Source organism: Gopherus flavomarginatus, chromosome 7 (assembly GCF_025201925.1).
Source record: "Gopherus flavomarginatus isolate rGopFla2 chromosome 7, rGopFla2.mat.asm, whole genome shotgun sequence".
NCBI classification, from domain to species: domain Eukaryota; kingdom Metazoa; phylum Chordata; order Testudines; family Testudinidae; genus Gopherus; species Gopherus flavomarginatus.
Window position 1 is genome coordinate 86,534,160 of NC_066623.1, and position 27,283 is coordinate 86,561,442.

At 43.0% G+C, this 27,283-nt stretch overlaps 1 protein-coding gene across 1 annotated transcript in view; it reads right to left on the reverse strand.

The window, feature by feature from the left end:
* LOC127056013 (calcium-activated chloride channel regulator 1-like) overlaps positions 1-26,956 on the reverse strand; it is a 35,934-nt gene extending 8,978 nt beyond the window's left edge. The window contains exons 1-9 of the mRNA XM_050963656.1: positions 26,807-26,956; positions 25,450-25,590; positions 23,658-23,808; positions 21,887-22,004; positions 19,425-19,602; positions 13,669-13,896; positions 6,598-6,822; positions 5,393-5,570; positions 3,168-3,274 (exon numbers count right to left, since the gene is read on the reverse strand). Of these exons, the coding sequence (XP_050819613.1) occupies positions 3,168-3,274; positions 5,393-5,570; positions 6,598-6,822; positions 13,669-13,896; positions 19,425-19,602; positions 21,887-22,004; positions 23,658-23,808; positions 25,450-25,590; positions 26,807-26,956 (1,476 nt within the window). The remainder of the gene's footprint in view (positions 1-3,167; positions 3,275-5,392; positions 5,571-6,597; positions 6,823-13,668; positions 13,897-19,424; positions 19,603-21,886; positions 22,005-23,657; positions 23,809-25,449; positions 25,591-26,806) is intronic.
* Between the last annotated feature and the right edge of the window lie 327 nt (positions 26,957-27,283).

A 27,283-nucleotide genomic window follows, 5' to 3' on the forward strand; every position in this document is an offset into this window, starting at 1 on the left:
AGGACTGAGCTCACAACCCTGGGTTTAGCAGGCCAATGATCAAACCTCTGAGCTATCCCTCCCCCTGCTAGATGGCCCCTTACCTCCCCCTGTTTCCACCCAGGCTGGGAGGTAAACTCTGCAGAGGAACTTCTGAACTCTGGGGGCTGCACTGACCAAGGTCAGAAACTGTGGGTGGGGTGACTGTTGGGTTGTTGGACTTAAGACCCTGAGGGGAAAAGGACACTGTCAGACTTACTTGGGGGCAGGTCTTTTGCTCATGGTTTGTGTTATGAATCCTGTTTGTGGTGTTTCCCGAACATAATGCCGCATTGTTTCCCTGCTTTATTAAAAGGCTTTTGCTAAACTCAGACTCCGTGCTTGCGAGAGGGGAAGTATTGCCTCTTATGGGGGGTGGTGGTATATAATTGTCCAGATCACTGGGTGGGGGCTTGAGCCTGTTTTGCATTGTAGTAGTGAAATGGAACTCCTAGATACTGAACCCAGCCCTTGTTGCTGCCAAGTCTGAAGGGCAGAAGGGTTACATTTATGAATGTATATATGACATAACTAGAATGTGTTTTATGCTACATATGCTATGTAAAATATATATGTAAAGGTTATGATCTACTGAATCCATTCCTTCTATTTGTATGCATGAATCATTTTTGTACTTGAAGTTAGGAATATTGGCTGTATACTTGCTTGATTTCTGTTGAGAAAGGAATGTGCAAATTAAATGCCCAATAAAGAACCACTTAAGCCAACAATGAACTTGAAGATGCCAATCCACATCTAAGCTTTCCCAGGAATGTGGCTTGGCTAGTAAAAACTGAGTCATGCATGGACATGTGACTTGCCCATGTGACTCCAAAACTCCATCTTGGACCTGGACTTTGCATAGGAGAGAGGAGGGGGCTCCACCACAACAGAAAGTCTACTTAAACCCCTGAGAGACCCCTCCATTTTGTCTTCAGCTGGCTAAAGAAAGAGCCTCTCCACCCCTAAGGATACCTGAAAGAAACTGGAACAAAGGACAGTAACTACAGGGGGTGTGAGTAATTGCTAGACTCAGACTAGCAGGAGACTAGTCTGTAAAAGGAAGCTTACTGGAACTGGTGAAGTTTTATTTGTATTCTGTTTCTTACACATAGACTTGTGTGTTCTATTTTATTTTACTTGGTAATTCACTTTGTTCTGTCTGTTACTACTTGAAACCACTTAAATCCTACTTTCTGTATTTAATAAAATCACGTTTTACTTATTAATTTACCCAGAGTATCTATTAATACGTGGGGGGAAAGGGCAAACAGCTGTGCATATCTATCAGCGTTACAGAGGGTGAACAATTTATGAGTTTATCCTGTACAAGCTTTACACAGGGTAAAACTGATTTATTTGGATTTTAGACCCCATTGGGAGTTGGGCATCTGAGTGTTAAAGACAGGAACACTTCTGTAAGCTGCTTTCAGGTTAAACCTACAGCTGTTAGGGGTAGTGGGTCAGACCCTGGGTCTGTGTTGGAGCGGATGGGAGTGTCTGGCTCAGCAAGATGGGGTGCTGGAGTCCTAAGCAGCCAGGGCAGGAAAGCAGGGGCAGAAGTAGTCTTGGCACAACAGTTGGCAGTTCCCAAGGGGGTTTCTGTGATCCAACCTGTCACACTATTCATTCCCTCTGAAGCATCTGGTGCTGGCCACTCTTGGAAGACAGGATACTGGGCTAGATGGATCATGGGTCTGACCCAGTATGGCCATTCTTATGTTTTTAACAAGAACTGTATACATTTGTAGAGAAGCTAAGCAGTCCATGGACAACGCTATGTTAGTTGCTGGGCATGATTCAGATAAAGTGCAAAACTGGGTCCATAGCAGAGATTTAACAAAGTGAGGAATGAGTTGTTAAGTTACAGAGAGCAGAACCCAAGAGCTGTGATGGAAATAGGAGGGGAAAACTCAGTACTACTAGCCTCAATTATTTTGAAGAAATCATTGCTCAGTTGAGATAGATCATGAGAAGTGTCAGGAAAGCTAGGAATCTAAATGTTATCTATTGTGTAGGAGGAGACTCAAAGAGCTTGGCTTGTTTAGCCTGGCCAAAAGAAGGCTGCGGGGGGATATGCTTGCTCTATATAAATATATCAGGGGGGTTAATGTTAGGGAGGGAGAGGAATTATTTAAGTTTAGTACTAATGTAGGCACGAGGACGAATGGGTACAAACTGGATATTAGGAAGTTTAGACTTGAAATTAGACGAAGTTTTCTAACCATTAGGGGAGTGAAGTTCTGGAACAGCCTTCTGAGGGAAGTAGTCGGGGCAAAAGACTTATCTGGCTTTAAGACTAAGCTTGATATGTATATGGAGGGGATGTTATGATAGGATAGTTTAATTTGGGCAATTGATCTTGGATTATCACCAGATAAGTCTGCTCAATGGTCTGTGGGGAGATGTTGGATGGGATGGGAACTGAGTTACTGCAGAGAATTCCTTCTTGGGTGCTGGCTGGTGAGTCTTGCCCATATGCTCAGGGTGTAGCTGATCGCCATATTTGGGGTCGGGAAGGAATTTTCCTCCAGGGCGGATTGGCAGGGGCCCTGGAGGTTTTTCGCCTTCCCCTGCAGCGTGGGGCATGGGTAGCTTGCTGGTGGACTCTCTGCAGCTTGAGGTCTTCAAACCAATTTCGAGGATTTCAATAACTCAGTCCTGGGTTAGGGGTTGTTATAAAAGTGGATGGGTAGGGTTCTGTGGCCTGCCTTGTGCAGGAGGTCAGACTAGATGATCATATTGGTCCCTTCTGACCTATGAGTCTATGAGAAGAGAAGCAGTCAGGGTATTTTCCTCTGTATTGATAATGGTATTAAGTAAGATGCTCTGGAAGACAAGATGACTTGTTTACAGCATTTCATACAGGAGTGGCTGAACGTTCTGTGTTATTTCTGCCTACCTCTGACTATAAGTCCCTTTTGAATAGCTAATTGTGAAAAATTTTAATTCTTTGTTTCACTGGCTATTTCATTCCATTGCTAATATAACAGACCATAAAAATTCCCACAGCCATTTCCAAATATCACTTTATACTTCAATTTTAAGATCAGCCACTGGCAGTGCAATAGTTAAGATTACTGACTACTAAAATTACTCTAATTAATCATTAACTCATTAATAATGTGAAAAAAAAATGAAACTCAGACCTGAATAGACTGTTCAGAAATATTTCCACTTCCTGATGAAATTCCACTGAATGCGTCAATAAGGCCATTGGAGTCAACTGTATCTGTGGCATAAAACCTTAAGCCTCCTGAAATGTGATGGTTAAAATAATCAGAATAGTCATTTACTGTAAAACAGTAGGTTTTTCTTATGTGCCTTATTCTAGTTTGGCTGTTGCTATAAAGCACAATGTTAATCTGATAAATTAAATCTTGTTCCTTTACTATCCTTTGTTCACGGGAGAGGAGGGGAACCACAGGTGCTAGGTAAATCAATTAATAGAAACACCTAAAGGAGTTCCTGCAAAAGCTAGTCTGACCTGGGAAATGATATCATCTGTTCACATTTTAATTCCACCTCGCTTGGTCACATCTAGCACTTCATCCAGCACACGGTGCTGATTCACTTACAGGCTGTTCTTGATAAATCTGGACTTCCAGCCATGCACTACTTGAAAGTGCAATTCCGTTCTGAAAGACACCTCTGTAAAAATAACATTGTAGCATTCCATGATTATTGCTTCTCAATGACTCAGATCAAATCTGCTTTGTTTACCAGTTAAAGGTTTGGGCCACTTTCATATGTGCTTAGTACCCAATGGGAATTTCTGTTGCTCAATGTCCTTGGAAATCTGGTATTTGTTTCAAACAGCGAGTCCTGCCCACTGAGACTGGGCTCTGAAAGATCAGCTGGGTTCTTTCTGGCTCACACATCAGTCATTAGCACTAAAGATTCTGTGATCAGAACTTAGTGAACTATTCTGTTATAGTACACAAACCAGAACTGAATTCAGGTTGTTCTCTCACAGCCATGTTGGCTGTACAGTGTTAACAAGAGTAAAAAGCAGTAAAATCTTATTGAAGTCCCTGAAGCAAGCAGATGTGACTCTGAATACACAAAAGGAGCATCTCTGTGGACTAAGAAGGTGCAATTTATACCTAATCACTATTCGGAGTAAAGTTACAGTCTAAATCAACACATGGAATTCCCATTGGTAGGTGCCCTGTACTGCAGCATCACTGCAGCACCAGAGGTGAAAGTACGCTGGTACGGCATACTGGCAAGAGCCAGTTTGCTGTACGGGGCAGCCTGGCTTCCTCAGTGGGCAATTTAAAAGGCCTGGGGCTCCCAGCAGGGGCTAGAGTCTCAGGCCCTTTAAATTGCCACCAGAGACCCACTGCTGGAGCCCTGGAGTAGGGCTGCGGGGTTCTGGGGGCTATTTTAAAAGTCCAGGGCTCCCACTGCTTCTACTGCCCCAGCCCTTTAAAGAGCCTCGGGAGCCCCACCGCCACTACTCCAGGGCTCTGGCGGCTCTTTAAAGGGCCGGGGCAGGTGGTAGAAGCAGGGGAGCCCCGGGACCTTTAAATAGCCCCTGGAGCCCAGGGATAGCGGGGGGCTCCAGCTGTCTCTGCCACTCTGGTCCTTTAAATAGGTGTGGGAGCCCTGCTGCCTCCCCAGGGCTCTGGCTATTTACAGGGCTGGGGCAGTAGAAGAAGGGGAGCCCTGGGCCCTTTAAATAGCCCCCAGAGCCCCAGGCTGCTGCTGCTGCTACCCTGGTGGAGGGGGCACTTACCTTACAGGGTGGGCTGGGGTGGCTCTGACTTCCTCGGTCACGCCCCTTCCACCCTAGGCCCCGCTCCTTTCAGGGGCCAGAGCTAGCCCCAGCGTACGGGTAAGTCACTGAACTTACTTTCACCCCTGCCCAGCACCCATCTGGCTTTCCTTAAAATGGCTGAAATTAGAAGTAACAGTGCAGCTCCAACTCAAAGCAGAGCTGACTGACTCCTCAGCTAGAGCCTCCACTTGTGACTCATTGTGAGGGGGTAATTATTTAACTATTTAGGACATTAATAAGTTTACACACCATTGCCACGTAAACATCAGAAATAAAATGTTAATCATTTCAACACTGAGCTTATCTTTCTGTTTAAAGAAACATCCTGCAGTAATATAATTATCAAACCTTGCTATTTAGCAGGGTGTTAGCAGGTTACAATTTTTTTAAAGCAGGGACAGATAAAGATAACAATTGCTCCCAATATTGTTGTGTTTATTTAGGTGAAAATAAACATTCTGTAAAAACGACTGGAATTAGGTGACTAAATTTGCTTTCTTCTCATATTACAAGCTGTAAACCACTCTAGTTTTACATTTCATGCTTCAGGTATGCAAGCGAAAAGCCAGGTTAGTTTAGGAAGTTACTCACCTGTCATATTTGAAAATTGTTCTAGTTCTGGAGCAGCGTTTGGCCCCAAGGCAATGGTGTGAATGATCGATCCACTGTTTTTCACCTCTGTAAGGCAACTGCTCATACTCCCATCCTCTCCATCTGTCAGCAGTACAATTTCAGAACCATAGAGATTAGAGTATTTTTGTTTAATAACCTAAATTGATAAGAGAATTTCAAGTATTAGCAATAGGGCTTTATTGTAAATGTTAGCTGCCCTAGTACAGGTAGCACAACAATTTTCCTTGATCTATATGTGTGCAAGTGTAAGGCAAAATCCTTTCCTTACAAGTGTGAATTGTGCGGGCGGTGGAGGCTGTGTTATGTGGCAATGGCTGAATTGAAGGTGTCAGAATTATCCTGCCTGTACAGAGCAGGATGGTTCAGGGGAGAGGTGTCTACAGGTAGCATATTCCTTACATATCTTCCAAGAAGTTGTAATGTGTGCCCCCACTCCAGGTCCTGCTGTCAATGACAGCATATGCACAGGGCATCTTCCAGAAGCTTGAATATGTCCCTTAAGGCTATGGAAAGCTACCGTGAACGCAGTTCTGTTCTGGGTAGTGGCTTGAGAAATCACAGACTATCATGCTGCCATTTTTACATAACCACATTTCAGAATGAAACCATGATTAAACCAATGTTCAAATAAACAAAATTTGCAATTTTTTATAAGACTTTATATGATTTTGATCTTCTGCAAGATGCCTTGAGATTCCTGCAAAGCATTCTTGTAAGATTGTCTCAATGCAATCTTAATTTTTTTCTAGTATAAACATCACAGGGCCTTGTAAATTTCTTAGGCCCTGCACCTGCTTCTATTGAACCAAATAGATTGAGCTTCCTAAGTCTCTCACTATAAAGCACATTTTCCAAACCTTGGATCATTCTTGTAGCTCTATTCTGAACCCCTTCCAGTTTCCCCAACATCCTTCCTGAAGTGTGGACACCAGAACCAGTCCCCAGATTCCAGTAGTGGTCTCAGTACTGCTGTACACGGAGGTGAAATCACCTCCCTACTTCTACTCATTATTCTCTCCTTATACCTCCAAGGATCATATTAGCTCTCTTAGCTATATCACTGTACTCAGAGCTCATGTTCAGCTGGATATCCACCATGATCCCTAATTCCATTTCAGCGTCACTGCATTCCAGGCCACATTCCGCCCAATGTTTTCCTTCACCTCAAATCCTTTGCGTACTCCTTCGCAGATGTTAGTTCCTCCACCAGCTGTTGTAGGCAGGTATGTAATAAGATCCTGGCGTACATTCTCACTGACTATTTGTTGTAGATTAATTTTAATTTGTGCTGTAGAATGGAATGTGACAATTCCAACCCAGGAACCCGTTTCGATAATCTGTAGCAGGAATATTTCTGCAGCTTGGTAGAGACGTTTAATGCGGTTATTCTGCAGGTGAAGAAAGGGACGTACTTAGAACAGTCAAGGCTTTATAGCAGAGACGTCAAAAAGCAAAAATACAGCAATTACTAATGTTCATTTTGTACCAAAAAATGGAAATGTACCTGCCATAGAGTAGATGAGAGATTTGGAGGGAGTATATGGGTAGTTGTTTAACTTTTCCAATATCTGAGTACTCCAAACTACCCTACGTTACCCCCAGCCATATTCTTTCCAGACTAGTGGAGAGGTGTGCCATGTTTGGCTATCAAGAAAATGTATCTGCATATTGAAACTGCCAGGAGATATATAACAGTGTGAGCTAAACAGTATTCTAACAATGTGATCTCATGCTCACAAATAAAATTTTGTGTCACATAATTTGTTCACAGTTCTGAATCTTCAGCCACTTTACCTAATCAACCCACTTATGCATTAGGATACCCCCTGTTTTACATATTACTGGCACTTTGAAAATTTGTTAACTTTCATGATAGAACATATTTTAAATGTAAATCTTTCAACAGATTGCTGAAAACCAGATAGAAAAACTTCCCAGGGTAAATTTTCTCTATAAAACCAGCTGTCGTCATTCTTGATCTTTTTAAGATTAGGGGTTGGGCCCATTTCTATCTTTTTATCTCTGGAAATCTAGGTGCAGACCTTAGTTAACTACTTGTTTGTCTTTTAATGGCTTTGGGGTGAATTTGATGCCAAAGAGAGTAAAATACTCATAGTATTAATCTACATAAGCTTTTCCAGGCTGCTCTTTCACTGTACCTCCACATCTGCTATTCCAATCTGAAACCCCATCCAGAGGAAGGAATGCCAGTTGTATCAAAAGATTTGGTTGTGTGATGGGGACAGATAATCATTAGAGAGTACCACTTTCACCTGTGATCCAGAATCTGAAGTATTATCTCTAGAGGGAAAAGATTGGTGCATTTACATCCTGTGCCTCACAGTTCCCAGTTGGGTGATTTCTTAGCATATATCACGTATGATAGACATATATCCTGTCATAACTTCACTAGATAATTTGGGCAAATTGTCAATCTTTGCTGAAGATCAGTTTCAGGAACGGATTTGTATTGGTGTGGCACATCAGGAAGATGATCTGTTGGCACAGCAATATAGGGCAGTGGTTTTCAAACTGTGGGTTGCGACCCAATACTGGGTCACGGAATGTAAGGCACTGGGTTGTGGCAGCTCTGGTCAGCACTGCTGACTGGGTCATTAAAAGTCCCATGGGTGTTGCTACCTGCCTAAGGCAGGCTAGTCCCTACCTGTTCTGACACTACGCTGCGCCCCAGAAGCAGCCAGCAGCAAATCTGGCTCCTAGGCTGGGAGGCCATGGGGCTCTGCGCACTGCCCCCACCCCAAGCACTGGCTCTGCAATTCCATTAGCTGGGAACCAACCAATGGGAGATGGGAGTGGGGAGGGGTGCCTGTGGGCAAGAGCTGCACAGAGCCACTTGTGCACCTCCACCTAGGAGCCGGACCTGCGGCTGGCTGCTTCCAGGGCGTACCACAGTCTGCAGTGCCAGGACAGGCAGGAAGCCTGCCTTAGCACCCCCCACTGCATGCTGATTGGGAACTGCCCAAGGAAAGTCTGCACCCCAACCCTCAGCCCTGAGCCCACCTCAAACCCAGAGCTCCCTCCTGCACCCCAAACCCCACATCCCTCACCCCGCCGCAGAGCCTGCACCCCCAGCCCAGAGCCCTGATCCCCCCCTGCAAACAAACCCCCTGCCCCATTTCTGTTGGGTCATGGGCATCAACAATTTTCTTCAACTGGGTTGTCAGGAAAAAAGTTTGAAAACCACTGATGTAGGGGATGCTTACACAGGCTATACCTGCCCTGTACCTGTATTCAGCCAGTGTTTAATGCTTTACTTTCAAGAGCACTGAATTCCATTCTGCTCAACTGCAGCTCATCACAAGATGCATGTGGCAAAGTACCTTCTCCTCTTTAGCAGGCTCATTCCTTTTTAGCCTTGGAGACACAGGCTTGGGCAAAGCAAACCTTTCTAGGTAGCACAGGGTCTGGCTGATCTTTCCCTCAGTAAGTCCCTTGTGCTTGTTTTCTACCTTTCTGTGGACAGAGCACAACCATCCTTGCTGGAAGAGATCAGAGCCTTGCTGCACCTAACTTGCTGGCAGCTTCCCTGCTTCTCTCACTCTGGCCTGGTCTACGCTACGCGTTTAAACTGATTTTAGCAGCGTTAAAGCGATTTAACGCCACACCCGTCCACACCACGAGGCCCTTTATATCGATATAAAGGGCTCTTTAAATTGGTATCTGTACTCCTCCCCGACAAGAGGAGTAGCTCTAAAATCGGTATTACCATATCAGATTAGGGTTAGTGGGGCCGCAAATTGATGGTATTGGCCTCCGGGCGGTATCCCACAGTGCACCACTGTGACCGCTCTGGACAATAATCTGAACTCGGATGCAGTGGCCAGGTAAACAGGAAAAGCCCGGCGAACATTTGAAGTACATTTCCTGTTTGCCCAGTGTGGAGCTCTGATCAGCAGGGATGGCAATGCAGTCCCAAATCCAAAAAGAGCTCCAGCATGGACCGTACAGGAAATACTGGATCTGATCGCTGTATGGGGAGACAAATCTGTTCTATCAGAGCTCCGTTACAGAAGACGAAATGCCAAAGCGTTTGAAAAAAAATCTCCAGGCTACACAGTGCTGCGTGACAAGCATAACGGAAAGCCAAAGAATCAAATGGACGCTCACGGAGGGAGGGAAGGGGTACTGAGGACTCCAGCTATCCCACAGTCCACAGCAGTCTCCGAAAACTATTTGCCTTCTTGGCTGAGCTCCCAGTGCCTGTAGGTTCAAACAGATTGTCCAGCGCGGTTCAATTTACTCCCTCCCTCCACCACGTGAAAGAAAAGGGAAAGAAATCATTTCTTGACTTTTTTCAATGTCACCCTGCATCTAGTGAATGCTGGTGATAGACGCGATGCTGCAGCAGTGAAGAGCAGTATCCGCTTCTCTCCCCTCCCTGGTGGCAGACGGTACAATATGACTGATATCCGTCGTCACCATCGGCCCGTTAGTGCTCCTGGCTTGCCTCAGATGAGGTCGGCTGGGGGCGCCTGGGTAAAAATAGGAATGATTCCTAGTCTTTCCCTGTAGATGGTACAGAATGGCTGATAACTGTCCTCATAAGAGTAACTGGGGGCTGAGCTCCATCAGCCCCCTCCCTTTCCTGTGCTAAGAAAAGATTCTATACTGCCTGGACTAGCATAGCACCGAGATGCTGGGCTCCTCTCCCCTGCACGGCTTAATGTCCTGCCTGGACTGTCATAGCACCAGGAGGCTGCCTCCCCCTCATTTTATCTCACTAACAAGTCACTGTTTCTTATTCCTGCATTCTTTATTACTTCATGACACAAATGGGGGGGACACTGCCACGGTAGCCCAGGAAGGTTGGGGGAGGAGGGAAGCAACGGGTGGGGTTGTTGCAGGGACACCCCCCGTGAATGGCATGTAGCTCATCATTTCTGCAGGATCTGACATGGAGCAGCTGTGCTCTCTGATACACTGGTTCTCTAGCACACTTGCCCCATATTCTAGGCAGGACTGACTCCATTTTTAGAAAACATAAAGGAGAGATTGACTCGGGGAGTCATTCCCAGTTTTGCCTTTGTGCCCCCGGCCAATCTCAACCAGGGGCACCCATGATAGCAGCAGACAGTACAGAAGGACAGATAACCGTCATCTCATTGCCAATTTACACCGGCAGCAGACGGTACAGAATGACTGATAACCATCTCTGCTATCATGCAAAAGCAAATGAATGCTGCTGTGTAGTGCTGGAGTATCGCCTCTGTCCGCGGCATCCAGTACACATACGGTGACTGTAAAAAAAAAAAGAAAAGCTGAACGGGCTCCATGGCTGCCGTGCTATGGCGTCTGCCACGGCAATCTGGGGAAAAAGGGCGTGAAATGATTGTCTGCCGTTGCTTTCCCGGAGGAAGGAATGACTGACGACATTTACCCAGAACCATCCGCGACAATGATTTTTGCCCCATCAGCCACTGGGCTCTCAACCCAGAATTCTAAGGGGCAGGGGAGACTGCGGGAACTATGGGATAGCTATGGGATAGCTACGGAATTGCTACCCACAGTGCAATGCTCTGGAAATCGACGCTAGCCTCGAACCATGGACGCACGCCGCCGAATTAATGTGCTTAGTGTGGCTGCATGCACTCGACTTTATACAATCTGTTTTATAAAACTAGTTTATGTAAAATCGGAATAATCCTGTAGTGTAGACGTACCCTCTCCCCCCTGCTTCCACGCCAGGGAGGGTTTAAAAAGGTCTCCAGCAGTTGGAGCCAGCTGAACCTAATTAGTTCCCTGGTAACCTCTGTTCCAGCTGAACCTTATTTCCCCCTGGTTATCTCTCCTCAGTGGATTGAGAGAGGTCTTTTAACCCCCGGGACTAATTACTACCCCTCCCTTTGTAGCCATTTGTCCTGGGTTTGCCACAATGCACCACTTACTTGAGATCCATATCTTTGTCACAAAATCAATGAAGTTAGTATTTGATATTGACAAATACTGAACTACAAAACTGAACTCATATAAAACATTATATAGTATCCTATAGGTCAATGGTCCCCTAACTTTTCTCTCGCACTCCTCCTTTACCAGTAATAGAATATGTCGTGTCCCCTTGGGCCACGAGCGGAGCCACGGCCACCGGACAGGAGCCCAGGGCCCGGGGACAGAGCAGGGCTGAGTGGCTTTCCCTCCCTGTCCCCTCATGGGGGCTGGCCCAGCCCCCACCCCAGACATTCCTCTGTGTTCCCACAGTGGGGACACGCCCCACAGTTTGGGGACCACTGCTGTAGGCCAAAGAAATGGACATATGCCATTTTAAGCACCCTCCTGTAAATTGTGATCAAATTCATTATTGTGGATCTTTATCAAATATTTTAAGACATCTGCTCAACCTGCTTTAGCCTCATAGATGTCTTTGTGAAAGAGAAGATAAATCCCATGCACCATCCTTGGCAAATTCCTTACCATATACCAAGGATTTTTCCAACAGACTTTATCAAAACATCATCATTTGGCTCCTCAGTGGAGTTGTGTTGATTGTTGAACTGAAGACTCAAAATATGTATTTTTTAAAGAAAGCTACATTAATACACTTTATACTGTATAATAATATAGTAGAACCTCAGAGTTACTAACACCTTGGGTATGGAGGTTTGTAACTCTGAAAAGTTTGTAACTCTGAACAAAACGTTATGGTTATTCTTTCAAAAGTTTACTACTGAACAATGTCTTAATACAGCTTTGAAATGTTACTATGCAGAAGAAAAATGCTTCTTTCCCTTTATTTTCTAGTAGTTTACATTTAATATAGTACTGTACTGTATTTGCTTTTTCTGTCTCTGCTGCTGCCTGATTGTGTACTTCCAGTTCTAAATGACGCATGTGGTTGGCTGGTCAGTAACTAGTCGTAACTCTGAGGTTCTACTGTGTATATGGAATACATGATAGTATGGTACAGTTTTAACCAGCATGAGTTGGGGATACTAATGTTGTTCCTTGATGGTGAAATTTTGAGTGACTAGGCAGGCCATTCGAAAGAAAGGGTGATAAAACCACATCAGTATATATTCAGTATGACAGAAAAAAAAGTATTCTTGAATGTTTTAAGAGATGTTTCAATTTTTTTTATATTGAGACTATTTTTTATCCTTCTACCTTTAAAGCCAGGTGCCATTGTTCGATCCTTACAGGGCTTATAAACATTTCTAAAGATTACATACTTTTTTTTTCAGACATAAAATATCTTGTCCTCCCAGAGAAACACCAGTGGGAAGGTCCTATTTCTAGCCTTGAAGATCTGTGAAATGTCAAACTTAAACGTTGTAACGTTTTTTGAGAACAGACGTTGTCACTGGCTCAGGATTGAATGTTTGAAACAAAAATAAAGGATGAAGAAATTCTGTATATTGAGGAAAGAATACAACATATATTGATATAAAAATAGCTCTTGGAAGCTGGATAGTGGTTTGGAATGTAAGACTAAAACCTGGGTAAATGGATTTATAGGAAGAATGCAGCTGAAGATTGTAAAGGTACAGGATAAATAAACCACAAAAATGTGACCAACTTATCACATGGCTATCACTTCTACATGTTATGATATTTATACATATGAACAGACAGCTTATTCAGGGAGGTTATATTGGATTTACTGTAAGATTGATAAAGTTGAGGCCCAAAACAGATTGAGAGTCTCTTTAAGGGCTCATGTTACCTACAAGGGACTCTGCAAGATGATAATTGTGCTAAATTTAGTACAAGTTTTAATTTAAAAAAATGCCTCTGGTTAATCCAGCATCATTTTATGACAACCCAAATTCTTGACTCATTAGGATGAATGATTATGAGGGAAAGTATTTCATTTTTATTTTGCTATACACAGTGACTCATATTTATTTTGAAAATAACTTCGGAGTCACATAGCATGAAATGTGCATTTATGATATATTTTCTGTTTGGGGGAACTACAGTGATTCTGACATTCTGGAGCTGAAGCTAAAAAAAGAGCAATAGTTATATTTTGTAAGGAAAGAGAGACCAAGTCTGGCATATCATTTTTAGCAATTTTGATGAGTTTCCTTTTATCAATCCCTAAATATGTATAATGGGAGAAATAGTGGCATCAATTTTTCTAAAATAATAAACATGATTGCTGAAATATTGACTGAAGAAAATATTGTAATATATACACACCACATTGTTTTATAACTGCCTAACCATTTCTAAGCATTTCTGCTAAAAAAAAGAATGTATATGTTTATTCTTACCCCAGTCATGCTCCCAGAAACATCAAGTACTAGACAGACTACTCTGTCTTTGGTCTGCAGCAATGAGAAGGAGGTCTCAAATGGAGGACTTGCGCTATTTATTGGAGAGGTGTTACTGAAGTCAGGAGAGTTCATAATTATTTCCCAGGTGCTGCGGTAGTTACACATTTTGTTCTGCAGATTTGTAGCCTTTTCATTATGAGTACTTTGATCACAGAACTCAACCACCTTAAAAAAAAGCCAATTGAAAGAGAAGAAAAATTACTGAAAAAAGCAAGCATACACATGTAGTAGTAAATCCCAGTCTACTATTGTTCTATTGCTCATGACAACCAGAAATACAGAAATTCTTCTCCTGCTCTAAAGGCTACAGAGAATATAATCTGTCTATGTCCTGTGCCCTGGACAAAGTCAAAGAATCTGTCTCAGGGTTTACACTGAGCACAGCCCTGCAGCTCAAGTGGCCATACCCACATTAGCTTTAGTCCAGCTAGTGTGGCTACAGATAGCACCGAAGATTTGGCAGCATGGGCTGTACAAGCTCACCCAGAACCCTGGATATATATTCACATTGCTAGCCTGCACCAGCGTCCATGCCATCATGTTGTTGTTATTTTTAGCCACACTAGCTAGATTAAAGCTAACATGGAGATGCCTACCTGAACTTCAATCATATTTCAGATTGCACTGTAGACACACAGTGTGAGGATGCCCTGGCAGTGCAGACATCATCAATAAAGTTCACAGTCATGTAGTTACTATGGAATCCCAGAACTTTTATATATATAAGGATCCCAACTCACCTGGGACACAACACACTCTGCCAGTGCAAACTCATGCAGGAAGAGAAAAGTTTGCAAAACAAAAGCCCTCTCATCTTCCTGGCTGGCAGGAATACTTTTAGAGAGGATGAATAGCTCGCTGTGTCTGTCCCCACTTGCTACTCCCAACAGGGTACAATTTAGCCCAAGAATATTTTCGGAGCTCCAGAAGTAAGGTGTGGAGCACCTCTAGCAAGTGGCTGAGCATGCTCAATTTTCATTCATTTTAGTGGGAGTTGAAGACGCTTACAACTTAGCAGGATTGGGCCTGTCACAAAAGGGTAAGCCCACTCAGTGTTGCAACCAAAAATGCCTCTTGTCAGGGTAACTTTATTTTTACCTGACCCAAAAGGGAGCAAAATTAGCCACAATGTCAGGCTACATTTCTGTACACCTGTGATGGGACAGATAGGCCCCACACTGTCAATGAAAGGGTTAATGAGAGCCTGTGGACACGGTTGGTCCCATCCCACTACACCAGCAGCAAATGTCAGGCATGGAGAGAGTAGCTAAACGGAAACTTAGCTAAACTCAGGGCTGCCCAGGAAGAAGAGCAGAACTCCTCTTCTCCAGAGAGAAGCTTGATTGCAGACCAGAGGCTGAGCCAGCTTGCTGGCCTGACAAGCTCCTGCTAGAAGGGACAATCAGATGCTGGGGGATCAGCAGAAGCATGGATTGTTTGGAGCCAAGCCTTGAATAGAAGCATTCGGTCCCACGCAAAGTTCATTGGATAACCTTGTTTTGAGTTGTATTTTTGTCGTTGTTGTTGTTCCTGATTCCTTTGGAAGGGGTAGGACTGAGCTGTGCCTTTGCAGGAGGACAAAATCAATGCTACCTTGGACCTCATAGACACAGCACCATAACAGTGGAGACAAGCAGCTAGGTGAGTCATGTCCTGGGGGCGACAAAGGGGTACTATGGAGGCAGCCCTTGAAGAACAAACTTGAGGGAGAATGCAGGCACACATATAGCACTGGGGGAAGGGAAGAGGTCAGGACTTAAAGAAGAGACTCCCCAGCAGTATGGACCTGGAGCAACTACTGAAATAAATGGCGGAGCAGCACATCCACCAATAGCAGTCGCAACTGACTTGAGACTTAGCTGCTCAGCAGCAGCAATAACAACAACAGCTGATGCAACAAGGCGTGACCTCACTGAAGCCTCCCACATTGGCCGGACTTCCACCATGGGTCTGGTGGACACGGACCTTGCCGTGGCCCTGGTGCCAGTCAGATTCATGAAGATGGGGACTGAAGATGATCCAGTGACTTTTCTTGAAATTTTTAAGTGGGTGGCTGTGGAGCATGGTGGCCATCAGAACACTGAGCAGTCTTACCCGTCACCTACTTGACCAGGACAGAACCACAGACTGCCTATTGTGGGCTAAATCCAGTGACAGCATGGGATTATACCTCCGATAGCAAGGTTTATGCCTGAGGCAAAGTGGCCATTTTAGACTCATTGGATCTATCTGAGGACTTGGCCCTGCATGGTGGCACAGAAACTACAGGACTTGTGCTGGTGGTGGCTAAAACCTGAGACAAGAACAGGGGTTCAAGTAGCTGAAATGGTTTCCCTTGAACAATTTACTGGACTTAGTACGAGAAACGTGGGAGGAGCAGGGTCCCTAAGCTGCAAACATTGTGCAGTACGTCCTTGCTCTTCACAAGAGACTAGAAGCTTTAGGCACCTTTGTAAGGGAGAATCTCCTGAATGCCGAGTGCCCAAGAGACTGCCTACAACAAATGGGCCCATCTCCAATTATTCAAATTTGGGGGTTGCGGGCTCTTATTGCTCCTGAGTTCAGACAGTCAAAACCTTGGGCCCATTGGCAGGGCCCTTACAAAAATATTTGCCATGTAAATTATGAAATGAGACAGCCTGACAAAAGAAAAACAAAACAAATTTTTGGTGTCCATGACAGTGCTGGGAATGAACAGCTGAGCCAGTGCTCTAGATGCTTAAACACTAATTAATTCCCCCCAGAGTGGACCTTATGGGGCCTAATTAGTGGATAAGAATGGGTTAGGGAAGGACTAATGAGCAAATTGACCCATTAACACAGGTGGCAGAAGGCAGCACAGGAAGGCGGTACAGGGAAGAAAGAAGCAAACTGGCAAAGCCTGAATCAAGAAGGATCTCTGGGTAGAGAGAGCTCTTCCCTTTCCTCTTACTGACAGAAATGAGAAACTGAAACCATATATAATTATGGCATCTGGATGAGTAAGGTGGTGGGAAAAGCAAATGTAAGTAAACCTCACTGGGGTGTTTGACATTTGACAGCCTCTTAGGTAGTGTAGACAGAGCAGAAGTCAGGAGTAGGATGTTGCCCAATCTCAATCTCTTAAAGCCACGTGACCCTTCTGCCTGACAGCAACAATGGCCAGGTCAAAATCTAGGGGTTCATCTTCACATTTCAAAACAACTATCTCAAGCCCCCATCAACTAATCTGGGAAAACCAAACACCATCCCTGGTGCCTCGAAGAAGCACTACTTTCCCATGCACAAGCACTGAGTCTGTGTATAACTAAAGAAAACTTATTAAAAAGGAGAAGGAACACAGCATTACCTCGGGAAAAGACTGCAACTTGTAAAAGCATGTAAGCCACGAGTAAACACCCATCCCACAGTACACTGGGCAGTGTCCTTTGCCTTTGTTGCCTTAAGGTATGAACAGAAAAAAGATCTTTCAACTGAGTCTTTAAACACAGGAGAGGGGAGGGTTAGATGGTCGTAAAGATGCTTTAAACATAGTCCACACCATCAAGTAGCAATACCTGTCCCTACTCGTCCCTTCTTCACTTAAATTTGGCATCCATACCACCTGCACAGAAAGCGAGATTGATTTTACGGTGATCTCCTCAAACAGGGCATGCTGCCCTTTATTCATACAATAAGGAAAATAAAGTGAATTTTAACCCAAAGCAGACAAGACTGATTACTTTGGCAAAGCAGCTCTGTCTGCTGAATGCCATGGCAGAGCAGGTGTGTCTATGCAAATAAACACTGCTCCTGAAGTCTTTCCCCCCAGTTCATCACCAAATGGCAGGGTAGAGTTCATTCAGATCCCAGCTTACACCAGCTACCCTCCAAAATCAGAATTAGGGCCACAGGCAGCCAACATGTTGGTCCTTGGGATGGTCTGTGCCATGGACAATCAAACTCTGGAACAAAAGGTCTAAGCCCAACAACTGGTACTCTCCATACCGTGTTTTCTGACCAACTGAGTAAAAACTATTACACTTCCTACTACATCCAAACTAAGGCTGGACAAGGTTTCAGAACATCATGCAGCCTCTTGCATAGAAGATGAGGGAGATCATGAAGCAGAAACTCCAGTACATGCTGGACCTTGGGGGAAGTCGTGACAGAAGAGACCCATAGACTGGAAAAGTCCAAGCATGTTGGTTCTTAAACCCTATGGACCACAAAAATTTGCACTGATATTTAGAGAAGTCTATGCACCTCAAGGTTTGATGCATATTCCAAGCCACACATTGACAAGCTACTAGATCGGTTGGGTGAGGCCAAATATATATCCCTTGGATCTCACACAGGTATACTGGCAAATCCCATTCACTCTAGAGTGCTGAGAAAAAATAGCCTTTGTCACCTCTTATGCCCTATATCAGTTCCAGGTTCTGTTATTTAGCCTACATGGGGCTCCAGCAATGTTTCAACAGCTAATGGACCAGTCCCCCTAGTCCCACAGTGGTTATGCTGTGATCTCCCTCGATAATGTCATGGTCTATAGCTGGAAAGACTTCCTGAAGCACGTGGTTGCTGTAATCTGGTCCCTCAGAGTGGACAGACTAATGGTGAACTCTGCAAAGTGCTGTACAGTCAAAGACAAAACTACTTACCTGGGGTACACCATGAGAAGGGCCAGGTACAATCTCTGGTAGACAAGGTCCAGACCTTGAGGGACTGTCCACTTCAACCAAAAAAAGCAAATGCACCAGTTTTGGGGGCTGACAGGATACTACTACCAGTTTGTACCGGGGTTCTTATCTATAGAGACCTTTCTCAGAAATCTTCTCAAGAACAGCAGCCTAGGAAAGATCCATTGGATGGAAGCCTGCGAGAAGGTCTTTCAGCTACTAAAGGGTAACCTCTGTAGGGAGCCCATTTTATACAGACTGGATTTCACTGAGGAATTTCTCCTACACACTGCTGCTTCTGAAGCTGGACCAGGGGCTGTCTTGTCTCAGATAGCTGATGGTGAGGAATATCCCATCCTAAGTTACAAGTTGTTCTCAAGAGAGGCCACTCCATTATAGAAAAAGAGGACTTAGCTGTGAAATGGGCCATGGAGGCACTCCAATATTACCTTCTTGGCAATTAATTCACCCTGGTCATGGATCTTGCACCTCTACAATGATTCCATGCCATGAAGGACATCAACCCTCAACTCATATGGTGATATCTGTCTCTTCAGATCTTCTCCTTCTGTGTCCAGCATAGGACTGGGTTGCTCACTGAAATTCAGACTTTTTCTCTCAGTAGAGGGGAGCTGGCAGGGGAGAGCAGTGCCCTAAGTAAGATCTTGGGTGGGGTGATAAGCAAAGAGGCCCTATGCTGGTAATGAGAAGGTTGATGAGAGCCTGTCTATCCAGTTGGCCCCACCTCATGGTACCTTCAGCAAATATCAGCCACTGGGAGGGAAGGACTGGAAATGTTGGCCTTGAAAGCAGAGGGGAAGTTTTTTGGGCCGAGTGATGGGTAGAAAGAGGCTTGGAACTGTGAGTAAAGAAAATACCGCCTGTTGTTTGATTCCTGGTATCTTTAGAGTAAAAGGACTTTGTGTATATTCTTTGTAAACAAACAGGATTGCATCAAAGAAATACTTTACTCCATCATCAGTTTCTCCTAATGGAAACAACCTACAAGACACTGGCTATCCACTTGGGTCAAAAAGCAGTAACAGTACTTACAGAAGGGAGGCTCTGCATATACATTATAGATGCTGGGGCATTTTGTGTTTTATCTGGTACAAATTTACATCCAGCTTCATACAGCTTTGTCTGTTCATCATATTTGCATTCTCTTGTCGTGCAGCTGTTTCCTGTGCAGCTTTGAACTATGTATTTCCCAGTGACACTAGCTGAACACCTAAAGGGGAGGTAAGATAGAAAAAGGCTTAGCTAACAAGTTGCATATAATCAACAAATAATAATAATTTGTTATTTATTATTTGAATCATGAAAGGCTCAAAGTCTCCAGTCAGCACTGGGATTGTATTGTATTAGCCATTGCACAAACAAAAATTTAGACACTATCTCTGCCCCCAAAGCAGGAACGTTGCCAGCTTTTTTGCCTCCCTAGGTGGCGGAAGGTCCCACCCCCGAAATTCTGCCCCCAACAGAGGCAGCAGAAGGTCCTGCCCCCAAAATGCTGACCCCGACAGAGGTAGTGGAAGGTCTGGCCACAGCGGTCGCTGCCTCCCAAATGTAAGCGCCCTAGGCGACTGCCTAGGTCGCCCAATGGGTTGTGCTGGCCCTGCCCCGAAAAGTTTACAATATAATTTACAAGTGGTCAGAATAATAAAATACTGGTAGACTTTTTTTTCCAGAGGCATCTTCAAGAAATTACGTATAGGTTGTGCATCAAACACCATCTGCGTAAGCAATAACAATGAAAGTGCCTCTACTATTACATCAATATGCTTCAATCCAGACATCAAAGATACTTTCCAGAGGTGAACTGGTATTACATTTTCCATTCCCATTCAACCACTGTCTTTGTGACACAGATTTAGGAGGCTAGAGGTGGTCACTAAGTTACTAGTTATTCCCCCCCTGGAATGTACTTGACTGAAGATAAGTCTACACTACAGCACTATATGGGAGTAGCTGCACAGCTGCAGCACGTCTGATGAAGTCGTGCTATGCAGAGGGAGAGCGCTTTCCCATCAGCATAATTACTCCACCTCGGTAAGAAGTGGAAGGTATGTGAGCAGGAGAGCATCTCCCATCAACATAGCACCAGAGTGGACAGCATGAAGCCTGCATCGCTTGGAGGGGGAAGCTTTCTTGACTTAGGCTGTAATGTAGACCTGTGGTGTAGACATGGGGCTGATGTGCTAATGACAGCAATCAATAAACTGGAATAAACTGGAATAAAATTGGAATAAACTGCCTAGGGAGGTTGTGGAATCTCCTTCTCTGGAGATATTTAAGAGCAGGCTAGATAAATGTCTATCACGGATGGTCTAGACAGTATTTGGTCCTGCCATGAGGGCAGGGGACTGGACTCAATGACCTCTCAAGGTCCCTTCCAGTCCTAGAATTTATGAATCTATGAAAATAAACATAGCAGCTGGGAGCAGTTAAGAGGCAGGAAGGAAGTGCAAGAGGGAGGACGCCAGGAGATACAGGGGCACATGATGAGATCTTTCCTTCTGCCACCCCAGAGAGTGGGTTATGGAGAAGTTTATGTACATGGGTATGTTGCTGCCCAAGGCTGTATTGAGGAACTGGTGGAGGGGACCTCATAAATAACACACTGATGCTTATCAACCTGGAACGTGTCCAGCTGTTTGCGGTGGTTGAAGGGCTGAGTAGGGAGCCCTGTCACAGTCTCCTTCGGTGGTGACTGCCAATTAGAGTACCAATTGCAGTAGAGGAGTTTGGTGATATTGACACTTGTCCATTAGGAATTGGACAGAAAATACCAATTCCTTTCACAATGGCCAACAAGTGATTGGCAGATCGTAATAAGTTTTAGGCAAGACCAAACTGGTTCCAGTTCAGACCAGTGCCTGAGAAGTGAAAAGTTTTGTATCCCATTTCCAACCCTCTGAGATATCCAGTCTCACTCTGCTTTTTGTTTCTCATTGACAGAGTTGTACATTTAAAAAAAAACCAAAAACCTTAGATATGCAGAATCTGAAGAATATTATCATAAGATAGTAACAGCTTTGAAGTGGGGGTAATAATAGGTGTGTGCCTTGACCATGTCCCTTTTTAATATTTAAAATAAAACTAAACATGAACTAGTAGAATGTTCTGGAACTTCAAGGATCACTCCCCCAAGGAACTTGAGAAAACTTTCTTATTTACTACATGCTAACTGCTATTCGATAAAGACATAGTAAATCAAAATGTAGAGAAAGGGGACTCAAATCTGTAATTGCATCTAAATTAAAAGCTCATACTTTTTATACTATTTGTATAGAAAGTGTGATAGATTATAGTGACTGCAATTCAATGAGACTGATCTGTGGGGAGCAATATTGTTAGTTAAACATTATTGTATAAGCTTCTTTTTTAATTCTCTGAACAATAACTTGCCAAGACTCTTTGCATGGGCTCAAAGTACAGACTGAAGACAGAAGACCATTATGTGCCAAATGTCACTGAACTACTGAAGACAAAATATAAAAAAACACTGATACCTTGTTGCTTCAACACTTGCTTTTCCAGAGTCTACAGATACATAGAAAGGTGCATCATTATTGTATTCATCAAACACCCCCCAACGAAGATGTGCCCATTCATGGACAAAAACTTTGGCTGTGGAAGAGCAGGAGCATATGTGAATTCTAAATACAACACTTTAAAGTTTACTTTAAATTTCTGTAGGTCATTTAAACAAAGTTAGGGCACAATCCTGCAATGAGCTCTCAGTGAGTGCTGTGTGGATGGACCCCTGCACCCACACAGCACTCACTGAGGGATCTGACTTTAAACCCAAACAAATCACTGTGTTCAGATTAACCCTTCCAGAGTATTAACAGACCTGGGTAAAGATCTGACACCTCTGTTTGCAGACAGTAGCTTCTGTCTATTCCTGGTATCAAGCAAGGTGCTTCATGTTACCCATGTCTTTTAAAATAATAATTCTTGGCTCTTATATAACACAAAGGAAAAGATGTACTGTATATTAGAAAACCATAGAGAAGTTAGTTTAACTTCAGCTCAGGGTAAAACTAAGAATTACTTAGATAGTTGCAGGCAGATACAGTGTTAAAGGTTAGACAACCAGAATACTTTTGCAGAAAACCAAACTATCTCACCAGGACAATCTAACCCCTTTCTTGCAGGTGTTGGTAAAGCCATTGACATGGAGAATGTATATAATGTTGTCTAACTAAAGCTTTCAATTAGAGATAGGCCAAGGAAGCAGAGCTCAGATCAGATTAAATTTAAGATAGAATTCAAGGTTTGAGTTCAGTGCTTCCCCAGGCTAGAATTGGATTTATATTTGACTTTACTGGAGTCCAGTGAATTGTTCTACGGAGATTTTTGTCCCCAAATGCCAGAAATCTGATGAGAAAGACTGTGAAGTGAGATTTCCACCCTTTTAGGCCAAACACCTCTACATTTTTGATCCAAACTAATGCAGGTTCATCTTCAATTTGAATCTAAATAACCTTGCACATTTACCAGGGTTCAGATTTGAAGGGCTGGTTTTGATCTAGCTCACATAAATAATTGATTCTAATTGGGTATGGAACAGAGATAAATAAATTGGACAGTATATTGGTTAACGGGCATAGGAGAAAGTCATTAATAGCAGCAGGTTACACTGCACAAAATTCAGGGGTCTCTATTGGGGCTTTTTTATTTGCTTATTAATGGCCTCACATAGGCAATGCCAATGGAGTCAAAAAATATGCTGATGAAATTAAAATGGAAATATTGTTAATTCCTTGTGATGGTACACTTTCAAGAAACATAGTTGGACAAATGTGACTTTCAGAAGTTCCAATAAAAACCTTCACATCCTCAGAGCAGGATCTGCTCATGAGAGTTTAGTCTATTATAAAATCCTCTGGGACTGGTTTTACCTTCATGTTCCCCAGGTTACACCCACCTCAACTCTCAGACTAACTAACTGCACTGTAATGTTAGGGTATATGGTATTTCCAAGTCCAGGCAATAATTTAAGAGGAAAAAGAACCTTCATTTACTGTAAAAATATGAGCCAAAATTTTCAAAAGAGACTGGTCATTTTAGGTGCCCCTATTTCTGAGTGTCCAACTTAAGACTCATCCAGGGAGCCTGATGTTCAACACTGTGTGAAAAAACAGGTTCTTTTAAAGCGTCGCAGGTTGGGAACTAAAAACTGAGGCATCTCAAATCACTAGTCACCTTGGAAAATCTTGCCCATTGCATATTTATAACAACAAAAGCAGAAAATTAAGGTCCAGTAGATGGTGCTACCTCGTGATCCATAGATGTTATACAAATTGTCATTTAACAGGAAGTTGGGAGTGAAATGAATATATCGTCCCTTTTCCCCACATCCTCCATATTGCAGCGTGTAGGGATCATCTCCGTATTTCAAGAAAGGATTAGCCACGATAACATCTGCCTAAAAATAAAATTGTCCTTGTTTAAAGAGCAGCAGGAAATGGAGGGTGGCAGATGATTCTGTTGAATGGGCTCATCCTGCAGCTTTTACTTAAGAAACACTCCCACTGATTGTTTCCCTGGATAAGGATTGCAGGACTGGGCACTAGAAGGCAATACAAATGCTAAAAAGAGCAATTTATATTTCTACATTACTGAAAAAACTTAGGGCTTGTCTACACGGTGTGGTAACGTGCACTATATGGGGGTGATTTCTAAAGTGCAGCACTACGTTAAAGTGCACCAGGGAACATTTAGTACACACCAGCAGGGTCTACAAGGACGAATTAATGAGCAACACATTAGTGTGTTTTAGAAATCATACCTCCATAGTGTGCATTACTCCACCCTGTAGACAAGACCCTATGTCTTACGCTTATGAACACAACAAATACTTTTGGTTTGTAAAGAGCGTTCTAAAAAGGAAATGGAGGGTGGCAGATGATTCTATTGAATGGGCTCATTCTGCAGCTTTTACTCATGGAACACTCCCATTGATTGTTTCCCTGGATAAGGACTGCAGGACTGGGTACTAGAGGGCAATACAAATTCTAAAAATAGCAATTTGTATTCCCTCATTATTGGAAAAACTTAGGGCTTGTCTACGCGGTACAGGGGGGTGATTTCTAAAATGCAGCACTATGTTAAAGTGCACCAGGGAACACTAAGTGCACACCAGCAGAGTCTACAAGGACCAATTACTTAGTGTGGTTTAGAAATCATACCTTGTCATAAACAGATAGTTAAGGGTTAATGTCTCTTTTACATATAAAGGGTTAACAAGCTCAGTGAACCTGGCTGACACCTGACCAAAGGACCAATCGGGGGATAAGATACTTTCAAATCTTGGTGGAGGGAAGTCTTTGTTTGTGCTTTTTGGGTTGTTCTTTGTTCTCTCTTGGAGTTAAAAGGGGCCAGACATGCAACCAGATTTCTCCAATCTTTTTGAAACAGTCTCTCATGTTCAAAAATAGTAAGTACTAGATAGAAGGCGGATTAGTCTTTATGTTTGTTTTCTTTATTTGCAAATGTGTATTTTTCTGGAAGGATATTTTACCTCTGTTTGCTGTAACTTGTATCTTAAGTTGGGGGGAGGGAGTCCCTCTAGTCTATGTAAAGCTTAGACCATGTAAACATTTTCCATCTTGATTTTACAGAGATAATTTTTACTTTTTTCTTTAATTAAAAGCTTTCTTTTTTTAAGAATCTGATTGATTTTTTTCCTTGTGTAAGACAAGGGGATTGAGTCTGAACTCACAAGGGAGTGATGGGGGGAGAGAAGGGGGGGAAAGGTTAATTCCTCTCTGTTTTAGGATCCAAGGGATTTGGGTCTTGGGTTCCCCAGGGAAGGTTTTGGGGGGACAGAAAGTGTACCAAACACTATACTTTGGTTGGTGGCAGCGTTATCAGATCTAAGCTAGGAATTAAGTTTAGAGGGATACATGCAGGTCCCCACTTTCTGGACGCTAAAGTTCAAAGTGGGAATAAGACCTTGACATACCTCCATAGTGTGTATTACTCCACCTTGTAGACAAGACTCTATGTATTAAGCGTATGAACACAATAAATACTTTTGATTTGCAATGAGTACTCTAAGTCTTACCTTATCATATGACTCTGTTTTTACACTTAAATACTCAGGTTTTGGTAGCCAATGCAAAGGAATTATAATTTTTACAGTCTTGAAAAAATATCTCTGTTTTGTAGCATTGAATAAGTAAGTAGAAGCCTCTTTGACCATGTCCTGGTAGGGAAAGAAAAGAAATGCCTTATGAATTAAGAATTGAACGGTAGAGGCAATGAGTAGTTTAGCCTTGCCAGGAAACAAGGGTACATAAAGTAACACTCAGTATGTGAAGACATCGAAAGAAACCAACCTTGGCCAAGGGAAGGGCTGGGACAGATTATTTCCCTCATGGAGCAAGGAGAGACCAAATTGTAACTCTGAGAGACTCTGGATTGCTCCTACGGGAGTAGAAATATACACCACGCCTTGCTCAGGGCTTATGATAAAAAACACAATCTATCCCTGAAAATAAAACCTGACAGAGAACCTTCCAGACATGGCATTTCCTCAAAAAATTTACATGGGCCTGAGGTGAAGGATGGTTGGGGCCTGCATCAGTCTTTTTCATTGATCGCTAAAGTGTACTGTGGTGCTTGATGAATCAAGTAAAATGATAAATAGTAAGTAATAACCTGTGGTTTCCTTATTCTTTTCCCTGGGATTCCTCCTTTCTTTGCTCTACTTCTATAGGATTGTACCTTTTCCCTGCCTCTACAGTGAGCATTACTTTGTCACTATTTTTCTGTTCCACTCCTCCTTGCTCCTTCCCCACCTCTCCTGAGTAGTTTGGGGGTCACTAGTTAATGGCAATGCCTGCTTCAGTTTATTGTTCTCTTTACAGCAAGTGAATGCTCAATGACCAAATCATGTGAACATGGAGCAAAGATTTACATGGTAACACTGAGAAATGAAAGAATAACTAAAACCAAAAATATCACTATATTCATCAAGGGACTTTAAGAACACAGTGAATGCCTGCAAGGATGGGGGAATGGAGAGATAAAAGCAGATGGCAAACATTGTAATGGAGGTGCAATAATTGATAATTAAATAGCCATGTTCCGGATATTCTCTAGTCTAAAATACTCATGTTTTGGAAAGAAAGTGATACACAGAATCAACCTGGCCCTGAGCCATAGTAGTCCTGTTAAACTTCAACAGATCAGTACACTCATTTCATTAACACCAGCACTCGAGAAGAAAAATTCAAGCTAAGAACAAATTTGATAATAATGGATTTGATTTAACTCCCATGAAAATCAAAAGAAAAACCCTTGCATTGACATTAATGGGAGTTGGAACTGGTCTTTTAAGATTACTGCTAATCTAGAGGTAGAAATAACCAAGAAGTCTGATCATCACTGAAGGACATTACATATACCAAAGATCTTACCTGTATGTTTCTTACGATATTGTCATCTTCCGGTAACTCAGGGTTAATTGCAATAACAATACCCTCATAGCCACCATTTTTCAGCTGTACCGTAGAACCTCTCACTACAAGTAGCAGAAATAAAAGAACCAAGCTCTTGAACACCCTCATTGTCCCTTTCTCCACAATTTTTGTTATAAATATGGTGGCACAGCAGTGCTATTTATACAGTTGCTTATTTACACAAAAGTATCTGTACATTTTATGGCAAGTATACACAGATCCATTGTGTAAATACAGGTTGCATAACTGTGGTCAATCTGATGGTGTCAGGTAACATATTAATATGGGGAAATTCTTGACAACTGTAATAATCTGAACTGTATTTCCTTATCCAGTTGATGCATCCTGAAGTGACCCATTCATGTTGTCATGAATATGTTATAAATATTTGATAAAGCATGTAAAATACAGTATCGTAAATAGTCAACTTGTAAA